Source organism: Geotrypetes seraphini, chromosome 2, assembly GCF_902459505.1.
Source record: "Geotrypetes seraphini chromosome 2, aGeoSer1.1, whole genome shotgun sequence".
NCBI lineage: Eukaryota > Metazoa > Chordata > Amphibia > Gymnophiona > Dermophiidae > Geotrypetes > Geotrypetes seraphini.
The window spans coordinates 208843609-208859074 of NC_047085.1; the positions used below are offsets into that span (position 1 = coordinate 208843609).

The 15466-nt window shown below is 44.5% G+C and overlaps 1 protein-coding gene across 1 annotated transcript in view; it reads left to right on the top strand.

The window, feature by feature from the left end:
- Window positions 1-6257: 6257 nt before the first annotated feature.
- Window positions 6258-15466, top strand: part of SLC22A23 (solute carrier family 22 member 23) — a 331330-nt gene continuing 322121 nt past the window's right edge. Inside the window, exon 1 of the mRNA XM_033934828.1 lies at window positions 6258-7106. Coding sequence (XP_033790719.1) covers window positions 6645-7106 — 462 coding nt within the window. The 5' untranslated portion in view covers window positions 6258-6644. The remainder of the gene's footprint in view (window positions 7107-15466) is intronic.

Sequence of the window (15466 nt, forward strand, 5' to 3'; positions counted from 1 at the left end):
GTGGTCCTCCAGGACAGGGTTGGGAACCACTGCTCAAAAGAATCTATCTAGGTTGCGCATAGTCCAGAATGCAGCGGTTTGCCTGATCTATGGATTGAAAAAGTTTGATCATGTGAGTCCTTACTGTCGAATTGCCCTGGCTTCCTGTGGAGGCTCAAATTAAATTTAAATTTGGTTGCCTTTGTTACAAAGTCCTCTTTGGCATGGCGCCCGCTTACCTATCTGAATTATTTTCCTTTACTCAATCCAAGCATTCACACAGTTCACACAACCTTTTTACTTTTCCATCTGTTAAAGCAGGGGTGCCCACACTTTTTGGGCTTGCGAGCTACTTTTTAAATGACCAAGTCAAAATGATCTACCAACAATAAAATTAAAAAAAAACACAAAGCACACTGTATGCATAGAAAATGTTAATCATCATTCCTATTCCAGGGTTTTTCAAAGAGGTCAAAGCAGATGACTCTAAGCACTATCACCTCAGTAACAACCATACAAAAATAGACAAATATACCCCCTCCCTTTTTACTAAACCACGAAAGCAGTTTTTAGCGCAGGGAGCTGCGCTGAATGCCCAGCGCTGCTCTCGACACTCATAGGCTCCCTGCACTAAAAACCTCTATTGCGGTTTAGTAAAAGGGGACCTTAGTGTAAAATATAGACAGCAGATATAAATTCAGACACATTTTGATCACTAAATTTAAAATAAAATCATTTTCCCTACCTTGTCTGGTGATTTCATGAGTCTCTGGTTGCACTTTCTTCTTCTGACTGTGCATACAATCTTTCTTCCCTTCTTTTAGCCTGTATGCTTCTTCTCCTCCAGACCTCATTCCTTCCCCCCAACTTTTCCTTCCTCTTCCCTGCCCTTTCTTTCTCTCTGCCTCCTTTTCATTTTTTTCTGTTTCTCTTCTTTCCTTCTGTCTCCCTGCCTGCCCTTTTTCTTTCTTTCTCCCTGCCCTCCCCCAAGCCACTGCCATTACCATCGGGGACCAGGACCCAAACGCCACCAATAACAGGCCCCAAGCTCTCCCTGCTTCGGCCAACCAGCATTCCTCTCCCCGACGTCAATTCTGCCGTCGGGAAGAGGAAGGCTGATCAGCCCAAGATCGTGATCAACCTATTGGGGGAAATGCTGCCGGGTCCTGCCTTCGCGGAAACAGAAAGTAGGCAGGACCCGGCAGGAAGAAGAACAAATGCTTGTCTCCCGCATTAGCCCGTAGCGAACGCTTGCTTCAGGGCTCTCAACATGTGCGTGCCGGCTTCCCTTCTCCCCTCCCCCCCCTCCCCGGACATAACTTCCGGTTTCGGAGGGAAGAGAAGAGAAGCCTGCACGCACACGTTAGAGCCCGGAGCATAAGTTCGCTACGGGCTGAAATCTCCAAGCCGGTTTTTTGGGTATTTTTTTTAAATGTTCAGCAGCGGCAGATGACAGCTGGGTGGACCACCCAGCTAAAAGGCCCTAGGGAGAATACTGGAGAGGAAGGCTGATCGGCCCGTAGATCAGGACGGCAACACGAGTGCGATCGACTCGAGTTGCCTTCCTGAGCTACTGGTCGATCGCGATCGACGCGTTGGGCACCCCTGTGTTAAAGGCTGTCGTTACACAAATTACCACCAATCTTTGCTTTCCTATCAGGCGGCTTTCTGGGACAAGGAACTGAAACCTTTGTTACTGAGTTCCATGTCTTACAATCATTTTCAAAAGCAACTGAAGACACATTTGTTATCAAATTAATCAATTTTCTTTAGATTGTATTATTTGTTAAATTTTGTAAACTGCATCCAACTTATCGGTTATGCGGTATAGAAATTACTTGCTCTGTTCTGTTGTTCTGTTCTTCTCATCGCCATCTGACTGCACGTCAAATGTCACGTCTTCTTGTCACATGGCCTATGTAGTCCCATTTGCCCGTCTCCATCTCAGACAACCTCAATGGGCATTATCATTCCAGTGGTCACAAGCAACTGGTCTTCTGTCCCAGTGTCTGACAGTGACCTTTGTGACATTTCCGCTCCCCGAGACGGTCATGTCAGAGTGAAACCCTGGTCTCAGTCTCTTACTCGAGACCAGACTCTCCCTGAGAAGGATCAGGAAGAAGATCCTGAAAGCCTAGCTGCCTATCCTGAGTCTTTCTAGCCTAGAGCAGTACCCTGAGTATAGGTTAACTGCCCGGCCCAGAAAAGCTTCCAGTCACACTAAGAGGTTTAATCAAGCTCCCAGTGATATTCTGCCCTGTAGCCTGAGGGGGAGCCCAAGAACACACAAGCTAGGCACACAATCACCCAGTGTAGGGCGTGGCCCTAAGCCTGTTAAGCAGCTCTCCAGAGCATTAAAGGAGGCTGTCCAAGAGAGGCTGGGAGAGAGAGTTCTCCGGGTCAGGAGAAGGCCAGACCTCACTCCAGAGCCAATGGAGTGTGAGGCTCCAATGCCTCAGGAGCCAGCAGAGCCGCTGGATACACCAGAAAGCATGGACCTGGATGAAGGGTGTATGTCAGAGACCGTTATGGAAGAAGCCATGGATGTGGGCTTGGCAACTTTCCACTAAACACTGCAGGTACAAGGCTGTACAGGAATAATAGTGGAGAGGAGTTTTGGCAGAACTGATTTTGATTGTTTGTGCTGTAACACAAGCTTAGAGCAGTGCTGCAGCAGCCTGATTATCTGGCTACACTGCAGCTGTGCAGGAGCTCAAGAGAAGCCCAAAGGACTGTGAGCTAATCAGGGCTGGAAGTTTAGGAGTCTGCAGTAAGGCTTCAGTTTTTGTCTTTTGTTTTTGCTTAAAGTTTACTTTATATTCAAGAATGTAAATACCTGGTGAAGAAACTGGACTGTGTTGGTTAGTAAGCCCAGGACTCCAGCTCAAGGCTGGATAATTGCTTAAGAGACTAATTGTGCTGTGTTTTTCAGAGACTGTGTGATCAGGTAGAGCAAGCCCTAAAACCTGGACTGGAAGTATACCTGATAGAAAGCTTGCTGTGCTTTCACTGGACTGGGTGAAAGTTAAAAGTCTTTTTGTTTTCTGTTTTCTTTCTTGTTGCCCTTGTTTGGGAAGAAAGGAAACTTGGACTATAATAATATCTGATATGATTTATGTGTTAAGTGACTAATTAAACTTTACACATTATTTTTTGGTTCAACTTGACTCACGGTGCTTTATTTTTAGCAAAGCCCAAGATAGTGAGACACCAGTGAGGTCTCCCCCTTTGGGAGCCACGTCGGGGGTGTGCTACCCTCTACTCTACCGGAGGTCTTCTTAACCTTACCGAGACCCCGGCAGGTGACACCTTCCAACTCAAAGAATCACTTAGTTGGTGGATGTCTCCAACCAATCTATCCAGAGGTCTCCTATTTCAAGTACCATCTCATCAAAAGATTTTGACAAAAGATGCTTCCAAGCTTGGATGGGGAGTTCACCTTGATGGCCTCCAAACCCAAGTTATTTAGGGCTCTACAGAGACATATCTTCGTATCAATCTCCTAAAGCTACAAGCAATATGCAAAGTCCTGCTCACATTCCAGGAACACCTCCTCGATCATATAGTTCTAGTGCATACAGACAACTAAGTTGCCATGTACTATGTGAACAAACAGGGAGGTACAGGATCTTGCTGTCTCTGTCAAGAAGCCATTCAGAGTTGGTCTTGGGTGAATATTCGTAACATTTTCCTAAAAGCAATATACCTAGCAGGAAAACAGAATATCTTGGCCAACTAATTGAGCAGGATTCTGCAACCGTACGAGTAGTCTCTCAACCTCACCACTTTACGACAGATATTTCTGACTTGGAAGACCTCAGAAATAGACCTATTTGCCTCTCCCTACAATCACAAACTCCCTGTTTTTTGTTCCAGACACTCCCAATTGTCTGTAGTCAGATGTTTTTTACTCATCTGGTGAGACAAGTTCCTATATGCATGCCCTCCGATTTCTCTACTCAAAAAAACACTACTCAAACTTCATCAGGAACCAGTCACTATGATTCTCATAGAACCTCGGTGGCCACATCAACCTTGGTTTCCTCTCCTCTTACAACTGGGTGACAGATCTGCAAATCTTTCTGACTTTACTGACAAAGAACAAGGGATCTCGTCCATATCCCAACCTACGGCTGCTCGTTCTCACAGCATGGTATCTCTCTCCCAGCAAGTAGATAACATTTTGCAGTCTATTTTGAAGCTTCTAGGAAACCCTTCAGCAAGTGTTGCTATTGCTTCAAATGGACTCGTTTCTCACTTTGGTGTAGCGACAGTTCTCTAGACCCAGTTACCTGTTCACTTACATCCATTCTGGATTATCTCCTACATCTCTCCAATTCTGATCTAAAGACTAATTCAATCAGAGTTCTTCTCAGTGCAATCAGTGCTTAAGTTATCACACACTACTGGACAAACAACCATTAGCACTGCATCCTCTGGTATCCCAATTAATGAAAGGCCTTAACCATACCAAACTCTTCCAGTGCCTTGGGATCTTAATGTGGTGCTTTCCTCTCTCATGAAGCCTCGACTTCATCCCTCAAGCATCTTACTTGGAAAATAGCATTCCTCGTTGCTTTCATATTTGCACGTTGAATTAGTGAACTTAAAGAACTAGTAGCAGACCCACCTTATACTACTTTCTATCACAATAAGGTGGTTCTCTGAACTCATCCAAAATTCCTCCCAAAAGTTGTTTCTCAGTTTCATTTAAATCAATCCATAAATCTTCCAATATATTTTTCCAAAGCCATATTCTCACCCTGCTGAAGAAGCTGTACATACTTTGGATTGCAATCGTACTCCGACTTACTATTTGGATAGAACCAAGCCTCACAGATCTTCTACTCAACTGTTCATGTCATTTGAGCCAAATAGGCTAGGAACCCCTGTTTCCAAGAGAACTGTATCTCTTTCTGCTGTATTCAGACTGAACTAACACTAGAGGGTCATGTTATCGCACACAAGGTGTGAGCAATGGCAACTTCAGTAACCTGTCCATGCACTGCTCCTGTTGAGGACATCTGTAAAGCAGCCACATGATCTTCATTTCTTACGTTCACAACTTGCTACTGTTTAGAGAATCTTTCTAAATGCCATAGTCAGTTCAGACAAACAGTTCTCTGTTTAGAAGCCAATTTTTCCTTCCATCCCTTTTCGTAAGCTGGAGAGTCCCCACAGTGAGAATATGCTGCCTGCTTGTCTTGGGATAAAACTCAGTTACTTACCTGTAACAGATGTTATCCAAAGAAAGCAGGCAGGTATTCTCACAACCCACCCAACTCCCCTTCCTGGCTTCTTAGCTTTCTTACTGAACTGATTGATGGTCCTGTGAGTCACCAGTAGGTGAGAAGGCACCAGCACATATGCAGTATGGGCAGTCTTTTGTTTTTTTAAAGTGACAGTTCACTTTGCACTGTCTGTGCTGAGTTCCGTGGATGACGTCACTCACAGGTGAGAATATCTGCTAGTGAATGACACCGGGACAAATATGTCCCTGTCCCCACAGGAACTCAAGTTCCCCATGAGTTTTGCTGCTGTCCCATTCCTGTAAGCTCTGCCTTAACCACACAAGCCTCAAACACTTATGATTTTAAAGTGCTTGAGGCTTGTGCACATGAGGATGGAGCTTGCAGGAATGGGGCAGGGATAGGAAAAGAACTCACAGGGGATGGGAAAATGAGTTCCCACTAGGACGGGGAAATATTGTCTGGGTGTCATTCTCTAGTATCTGCCTGCTCTCCTTGGATAACACCTGCTGCAGGTAAGCAACTGTGCTTTACTGAATGCTAATAACTTGTGTAAAATATCCTGGGGCCAAAAAGCCTTAGGACCCGGATGTGTTTTCCACATAGAATTTCCATGCGGTTAACAGCTGGATTGGGTGGAACGATTTAACTTTTTGGGGTCCATAATTGACTCGTCTATGCAAGACATGACCACCGGGGTACTGAACCTGTGGTATGGATTATTTTATTCCATACTTTGTAATTTTGTAAAAATTCAATAAATAAACATTGACTAAAAAAAAAAAATAAGAGCGGATTTCCACAGGGACCAAGCACTGCGAGGGCAGGGGCTCTCCTAAATCGTTTGCTAACTATAGGGGGCAAATAGGACAGATTCCGCTGTAGAAAACCTGGTAACCACGAGAGCGACCCCCCCCTCCCCTAGCAGGTGCCGCTACCTGGCCTGCCGGAGGGAGGTGTGGGTTGGGGAAGGGGAGAGGGAGGGGGCGGCTCTGCGGGACTCCTTCACGCCGCTTCCGGGAGGCGTGCACATGCAGAGAGAGAGAAAAGCCCAGGCAAAGCCGGATAATCCCAAAAGCTTCTCCTCTCTGGAAACTCCTACAAGCAGGCGAACCGGTCGGGTCGAGGCGGCATCTTCCGCTCTCTCCGCCCCCCCCCCCCGGGGGCACAGTTCCCTCCCCTCTCCCAGTTCAAACGTGACTTTTTCCCAGCTCCTGCTGCGGCTTTTCCTTCTGCGGTGTCGCGCTCCGAGGCTGCACGTCGGGCGCTCGCTCTCGTTGTATTCGGGCGCGAGAGAGAAGGGGGGAGGCGGGATCCGCCGCACCTCCTCCATGCCGTCCGCCGCCGATTAAAGAAGCCACAGCAGGAGGGGAGGGGGTGAAGCCGCCGCCGCCGCCGCAGCAGACCCGGCTCGGGATGGCCACGGAGCGCAGGCGCCAGGACGCGCCGCCGGAGGAGAACGGCTCGGTGCTGCCCGCCGCCCCCCTGCCCCCGACCCCCACCTCCCCCGCCGCCCGTCCGCCGCCGCTGGACTACGACGGCCGCGTGCTGCCCGCGCTGGGGGGGCTCGGCGGCGCCTGGCAGCGGCGCCTGCTCCTGCTCACCTGGCTGCCGGCGCTCTTCATCGGCTTCACCCAGTTCTCGGACAATTTCCTGCTCGACTTGCCCGACTACGCGTGCCGTGGGCACAACGGCAGCCAGCCCGGGCCCCCCTCCGCCACCACCGCTCCCCCGCCGTCGCCCGCCTCGCGGGAGCTGCGGCACGCGACCGACCCCGGCCAGGGCCCCGCGCTGCCCAACTCCAGCCGCGACGACTGCAAGTGCGAGCAGTGGGATTACCGCATCCGCGCCGGCCTCGGCCAGAACGTGGTGAGCAAGGTAAGAGGTGAGGGGGAAGCCCTGGAGCGGGGGCATGGGGTGACTTGGATTGGCCTCCGTGAAGAAGGGATACTGGGCTGGATGGGACCATTGGGCTGATGCAGGGGGGGGGGATTTCTCCAAGCCTGCCCCTGGCCCTTTTAACATCAGCCCTGTTTATCAGCGCCCACATTCAGCGCATGGGAATCTGGATGTTGGCTAGGAAGTGGATCTAGGTCAGGATCTGAAATAGGTGCCAAGCGACCTGACACCCTCATAAAGTAGAAAACTGCTCTAGCTCATCAAGCTTTAACTAAGGGTGTGTAACAGTCTGTACAGTATGAGAAGACTTTAAAAAAATATTACACTACTGAGTAATCACCTTTTGAGAAACCATAGATATGACTATATGAAAATACTGTATACCGGTATGTGTTTTAATGGTTAGCGCCAAAATTTGTAATGTTTTTCTAGACAGGTCTTATAAGCATAAAAGCCAGCATTTCAAAATGATTGGGGGTGCCAATGAAAATTACCCTGCTATGGACACAGTCAATGTTTTCTCAATAAGATGGGTGCTCAAACACACACAGACCTGACACCTATGAGGTCAAGTATTACAATCCTGTATCCCAGGGAATACTATTGTAAAGAGGTTGGTTATAGTATTTTTTCATTGTTTTATTTTATACAGTTTTGACAGGAGTCTCAGTACTTTACTAGTTAGGTTAGAGCAGGGGTAGGCAATTCCGGTCCTCCAGAGCCAGGACAGGTTTTCAGCATATCCACAATAAATATGCATGAGATAGATTTGCATCTCAAGGAGGCAGTGCATGCAAATCCATCTCATACATATTCATTGTGGATATTGTGGAAACCTGACCTGACTCCGGTTGTCAAGGACCGGAATTGCCTACCCCTGGGTTAGAGCGATGGATTGTAAACCAGAGAAACTGGGTTCAATGATGCACATTGGGAAGAATAATACAAATCATAGTTATGATACTAGGGCTCACCTTAGAAGTCAGCACCCAAGAATAAGATCTGGTTGTCATTGTAGACACTACACTGAAATTTTCTGCCCATTGTGACCAGTGGTCAAAAAAGCAAACGGGATGCTAAGAACCATTAGGATGGTAAATGACTGTTATAATGCTCGGTGTTGCTCCATGGTACAACCTCACTGAGTACCGTGTTCAGTTCTGGTTGCTAAACCTCAAAGATATAGCAGAATTAGAAAAGGTTCAAAGAAAAGTGACCAAAATAATAAAGGGGATGAAATCTCGTATGAAGAAAGGCTAAAAGGGTTAGGGCTCTTCACCTTGGAAAAAGAGATGGCTGGGTGGAGTGGGGGATATGATTGAGGCCTACAAAATCCTGAGTTGTGTAGAATGAGTTAAAGTGAATCAATTTTTCACTCTTTCAAAAAGTACAAAGACCAGGGAACACAATGAAATTACACGGGAATAATTTTTAAAACAAATAGAAGGAAATATTTTTTTCACTCAAAAAAATAGTTAAGCTCTGGAACTCATTGCCAGAGGATTGTGGTAACCATGGTAAACTGTGGTAAACTGGGTTTAAAAGAGGTTGGGACAAGTTCTTGGAGGAAAGATCCATAGGGAATGCTGCTGTTTGCCCTGGGCTTGGTAACATGGAATGTTGCTACTACTTGGGTTTCTGCCAGGTACTTGGGACCCGAATTGACCACAGTTAGAAAGAGGATACTGGGCTAGATGGACCATTTTGTCTGACCCAGTTTGGCTATTGTTATTTTCAAATATCACTGGCTCCATGTGGTCTTAAACAAGTTACTTAATATTCCATTACTTCCGCTACAATTTTAAGGGCCAATACAATAAGCTGCACTATCTATTAGCTAATGCTACTCCCCAATGCAGGCAGAGAGATTAGCGCAAGAAACCAGAGCAAAACCACTGCCCCAAAGGGTAGCAAAGTGGACATGCAAATGCATGTGGATTGCAGCATTAAAAATTGCTCTCTGGTGAAAAAAAAGGTGCTAAAATCTAGTGCAGTCTTTCTCTTTCTCTCTATCTCTCTTTCTGTCTTTCTTGCTCTCTTTCTGTCTTTCTCTCTCTTTTTTTTTTTTTAATGATTTTTGTAGTGCTGAATCTTTAGGCCAATTCAAGATACAACGATGCAGCAGAGTAAAAGGGTTGTGTGATGCTTCACCTCGGATAAATCAAGTTCCTGATGGTCTAATAGACCAGAATCCCCTCCCCTGTTACGCATGAAATAAGCCCTGGTGAACCTGAGTTTTCTGATGCCCAAAAATAAATAGCTGGTGGTCTAACAGCTTTTTTTAGATGGGTCTACAAGGCAGGAACAATGCCCAAAATGACAGAACCTGAAACATACTGGTGTGCTGGAGCTGAGCGCAGAAAAGGGGGTTCTGATGGATGTGGTCTAGTTAGTACAGTGGTTCCCAACCCTGTCCTGGAGGACCACCAGGCCAATCGGGTTTTCAGGCTAGCCCTAATGAATATGCATGAGAGAGATTTGCATATAATGGAGTGACAGGCATGCAAATCTGCTCCATGCATATTCATTAGGGCTAGCCTGAAAACCCGATTGGCCTGGTGGTCCTCCAGGACAGGGTTAGGAACCACTGGTCTAGTAGACCACGGGGGATTATTATGGGGTGTTGAGGGAAGAGGGGACATAGAACTTGGCAGTGTTTCCCCCCTAATATCCCCTTTGCTGTCAGTGTATGAGTTAATTCCCGCCTATGCACTGACAGAAAGGGTCTTGATCCCTTAATTGTAAGCCCACTGGAAATGGTAAAAAAATAATGATTGTATCTGAATGTAACTCACCCTTTACATTATGTTAAATGGGATCTTACCTAAAACTGGAACAGGTGTGAAAACTGATTATTTGCGTTTTGGTTTTTGTTTTTAACAAGAGTTTGCATAAAACTTGTTGGAAGTTTTTTAAAGATAACTTTTCCAAATTTTCTTATATGGTGTATCAACTAGCTGTCAAAAATCTCTTGAAGAGATCAAGACATGACTTTGGGACATGTCGCAGAGAAAATACATTTCAGAGGAGCTCCAAAAGAGGAGCTGTTGTTCATTTGTGTGGACAGGAACATTCGAGGTTTCAACTTCATCAGTTTAGGATTGGAAAAGGCTGAAAACTAAAGGTGACTCTACCCAGGAGCTGTCATCGCATCAAGAGCACCTCAAAAGCAAACAAGATGATACAGTAATAAAGAGCTTAACATTCAGGCCCCCTTTCACTAAACTGCGCTAGCATTTTTTTAAGTGCAGGAAGCCACACTGAATGCCTTGCGCTTGTCCTGACACTCATAGGAGCAGTGCGGGGCATTCAGCGCTGCTCCCAACGCTAAAAACCGCTAGCGCAGTTTAGTAAAAGGGGGCCTTAAAGATCTAGAAGCATGATGCTAGATAAAGGCCAAATGGCCCATCTAGTCTGCCCATCTGGGAGTAACCTTTATCTCTTTCTCGCTCTGAGAGATCCCACGTGCCTATCCCAGGCCCTCTTGAATTCAGTCCGTTTTCACCACCTCTTCTGGGAGACTGTTCCATGCATCTACTACTCTGCTGAGTTTGCTCACTGCAGCCGATGTGAGGGTTTGTGGAATCTACCATCAAGGAAGGTAAGGTAACATTATTTGCCGATGACGCCAAACTAAGCAATGTAGTGGGCAAAAGCACAATAGATAAAAATTCAATGCCCGACAATATGATGCACCATCTACTCTTACTAGAGAACTGGTCTAAGACATGGCAGCTCAGCTTCAATGCCAAAAAATGCAAAGTTATGCACCTGGATACCCAAAATCCATGCAGGACTTATACCCTTAATGGCGAGATCCTAACAAGAACGGTAGCAGAACGGGACTTAGGGGTGATTGTCAGTGAGGACATGAAGGCTGCCAATCAAGTGGAGCAAGCGTCTTCCAAGGCAAGACAAATCATAGGTTGCATGCGCAGGGGTTTCGTCAGCCGTAAGCCTGAAGTCATTATGCCTCTGTATAGATCCATGGTGAGACCCCACCTGGAATACTGTGTGCAATTCTGGAGGCTGCATTACCGTAAGGATGTGCTGAGGCTGGAATCGGTCGAGAGAATGGCCACCCGGATGGTCTCGGGACTGAAGGATCTCCCGTACGAGGAACGGTTAGATAAATTGCAGCTATACTCGCTCGAGGAGCGCAGAGAGAGGGGAGACATGATCGAGACGTTCAAGTATCTCACGGGCCGCATCGATGCAGAGGAGGATATCTTCTTTTTCAAGGGTCCCATGGCAACAAGAGGACATCCGTGGAAAATCAGAGGCGGGAAACTGCATGGTGACACCAGGAAATTCTTTTTCACCGAAAGGGTGGTTGATCGCTGGAATGGTCTTCCACTTCAGGTGATTGAGGCCAGCAGCGTGCCTGATTTTAAGGCCAAATGGGATCGACACGTGGGATCTATTCGCAAAGTAAAGGCAGGGGAGGGTCATTAGGGTGGGCAGACTGGATGGGCCGTGGCCCTTATCTGCCGTCAATTTCTATGTTTCTATGTTAAGGAAGAAATAAAATGGGAATGGTTTTCATGAGAGGATAGTTAGAAAAAACTGTGGCTGACTCTCAAAAGAACACCTGGATAAAACAGAAATATTTTTGAAGAAGGTTCTCTGGATTACTCAAAAATTGAACTTTTATGTGGTCAAGTACCAAACATTTTGTTTGACAAACAAGGAACATTGATTTTTCTAAAGTGACAACTTCATCCTACATAATAGTGTGGGCTGCTTTGCTCTATCAGACTTTGGGTGATTTGTCATCACCGATGAAGCTGTGAATTCTGCTTCATATCAGAAGATCCTAGAGAGTGCCAGTCCATCCATCCAGTGAGCTGAGACTGAACCAAAAGTAGGTCTTAAAGCAAGATGACTCTTAAGTTTCCAAGTTTATTAAAATTTTTGATAAAACGCAAATCGAGATTTCTAAGCGTTTTACAAATTGTATTAAAATAAGGGGAAAACACTGAACATATAAATACCGACTAAAGTGTCTTTATTTATTCAATTTTCTATACTGTTCTCCCAGGAGAGCTCATGAGTTTATTCAGGTACTCAAGAATTTTCCCCTGTCTGTCCTAGTGGGCTCACAATCTATCTAATGTATCTGGGGCAATGGGGGGATTAAGTGACTTGCCCAGGGTCACAAGGATCAGCGTGGGTTTGAACCCACAACCCCAGGGTGCTGAGGCTGTAGCTTTAATCATTGCACCACACTCACAAATGTGAAACGATTGGAAAGTGGGGGGGGGGGGCAACTACAATTTAAAAGTAAAGAAAACATAAAGTGTAAACTACAATCTAAATATTCAATTACACTACAGAATAGTTGAAGAGGAGATCTTGTATTTTGAGTTGTCAATCCAGCTTAACTACTATTGAAATGTTGTGGCAAGACTTGAAGTGAATCTAACCTGTGTCCTGTAATTAAATACTCTTCCCTTAAAATATTTGTGTAGTTGAGGAACCTACATAAACATCTTATGAGCTGATATTGCAGGCTGGTACGGTTTTGCAATCATTAGGTGGTCTTCAATTTCAACAAATAACACATTTGAGATTTAGAGCGAATTTTCAAGACCATGCAAGGAAGCCTTCAGATGTCAGGATTTCATTGTAAGAATGTTCCAGAATCCACTGTAAGAGGTTGATCAGCAGTTACAGAGTTTACTTGAAGTTATTTGCTGCTCAAGGACATACCACAAGACTACTTGCTGTTGAATATACAGTATACTTTTTGCCACTTTATCAGGGTTCAAGTTAGGATCTAATCATTGTTTTGAATATCACAAGCCTATGAGATTTAGCCTTTTTCTTGGTATTGTAGCTATTATGAAAAGCATACTTGTAAAAGCTGCAGGCCAGATGATTGATCAGATTATTTTTTTTTGGTCTTGTGTTGTAAACTGTATATAATCACATGTCCTTCAAATTCTAGAGATTGCCAATAGAGATCTGGTGGCTTAAACTTATCCAGCTAAGCTTCCTTAGGGTTGAATGTAAAAACATTTCTGTCTACTTCTGTGGTGGTGGTGCTCCTGCAGGTTTAGTAAGGAGGTGGTGAAGTTCAGAGGGTGTTTGGCCCAGTCTTCACCCCCCCCCCCAAGCTTCTATTGTATTCTCTTCCCTCCTCACCCCCAGCTTTTGGTTGGGGTGGGGATATTTGTGTATGCTTAGCACTCTAGAAATTGTTAATAATAGTAGTACACTTCTCCCTCCGTATTCGCTGTGATAGGGGATTAACAGAACTGCAAATACAGAAAAACTGTGAATAATTTTTTCATATGTTCGCTGTTTTCTGTAAAAAACCATTGCGAATATGGTGAAACCACGAATAACATGGTGGGAGTCTTGGCCTGTTCCTGAAGGAGAGGCAAAACACAGTGAAGAAAATGTTGGGAATTAGCGATTTCTCTATGCAAGCTGATGTAATTTTGGGGGGGGAGGAGCCAGCAAGATAATAACCGTGAATAATTGAAACCGCGATTGCTGAAACCGCGAATACGGAGGGAGATGTGTAGTAATTTTGCTAGAGTGGATATTTCAAGCATTTGACTCCCATGGGACTCTCTTGATAAGTATAATTTAAGGATTAAGCAGACAGATCTTTGGACACACTCTTGTATTTAAGGAACACGGGGTTGTTATGTAAGACTGTTCATTTCTATGATCTAATGGTACCTTATTCTATAAATTTTGGCTACAAATTGAATACATTCTAATTATAGTTGATGCCATACAAGCTGTCTTAATAGTTGGAATTTGCAAAAAGATCCTTACTCCCCTGGGGGGAACCCCAGTCCATTCTGGTCTAATGTGTTACCCCACTACTTAAATCTGGGGTGTGTCTTTATATTCTATTGTGCCTCTGGGACTTTGACTTGCCCAGTTAGTGCTTTGTTTACATTGGTGTTGTCCGACTTCTAGCAGTAGTACCATGAGACTCCTTCCAGGGGTCAGGTGGTGTGGTTTTAGAAGTAACCATTAGGGCAAGAGTAAGTTGGAATTGTGTTAACCCTCACCCTTTGAGTGAATCGAGGCAACCTGTCAGATATTTTATTGAAGGGGTGAGGCTTCAGCTGTGTGTTTTTGGGTTGTGGTTTGGTTTGTTTTTTTTGAGGGGAGGAATTAAGACATTTTCCACATGTGGTGTTAGTGGCAAGAATTGGAAGACCAGGGAGAGAGCTTTTTTGCAATCACTTTATTTCATGGCAGGAAGAAGAGGCTGATGGCCCACTAAGGATGTGAGATCCCCTGGTGAGAGTCCAGGATGCCTCCAAAATGTCATTAGGGCCTACTTTACTTTGTACTGCTGGCACATGAAAGGTTGTCTTCGATTATTGGGGGAAATGACATTTATTGAGATGCTGTGTGGTTTATGCAAAAAAAAAAAATCCATGCCTGTGAAGTCTTTCACACACTTGCTCTTGCAAAACATCTTATTAATGATCGGCTTTGCATAACTTAGCATCATGGCAGCTTACTAATGAGAAATTTCCATAAGCTTTTCACATGAAACAGACCTTTTATATGAAAGTTCATGACTGTGAAGTGTACTTTTGCAAAGTGACTTGGCTAAAATGTGCTTTGCTTGAAAAATGAAATGCCTGAAACTTGATGGTTTTGCAGGTTTCTAGGTGTGTTCTTTTTCACATGAATCAGGCTTTTGCAAAGTTACTTCTCACATTAGTACATAAGAACTTGTATTTGAATTTAATTTTAACAAAATACTGAAGGAAAGTTTTCTGAACTGCTAAGATTTCTCTCTGGATGTCATTAGCAGTCAGCTGTACTGCAGGAAAATTGAATTCAAAGAGGTTTTTTTTTTCCTTTATGGTTCTTATAGTAATGAAAGTTGTATTTTGGACATCCTAATATAAAATCTCTTCTGTTATCTTTTAAATTTGACAGATTTCTTGAGTTCTAGTCTAGAAAGCACAGTGTGTGTGTGCAGACATAACATAACATAAAACTCACTTGTATACCGCAAATACCATTAAGTTCTATGCAGTTCACAAAGACTAGTAATACGAATTAATAGACATCCGATTTCTAACTTCCAAAGTGCTCCCTGAAAAGATATGTTTTAAGGCACGTCAAAATTGTTGATATGAAATTGGGAGTGTAAATATATGTTAAGTTTCTAGTCCATGAGGCTGCCTGAAAAGATAAGTCATTCCTAAAATTTCTTGTATTTACATCCTTTCACAAAAGGGAAAGAAAACAATAAATGAGTTTTCCTATGATGTTTAGAATTTGTGATAATAAAAGATTCCATAAGATACTCAGGAATTGAGCCTGTTAGTGCCTTAAAACAAATACAGCCC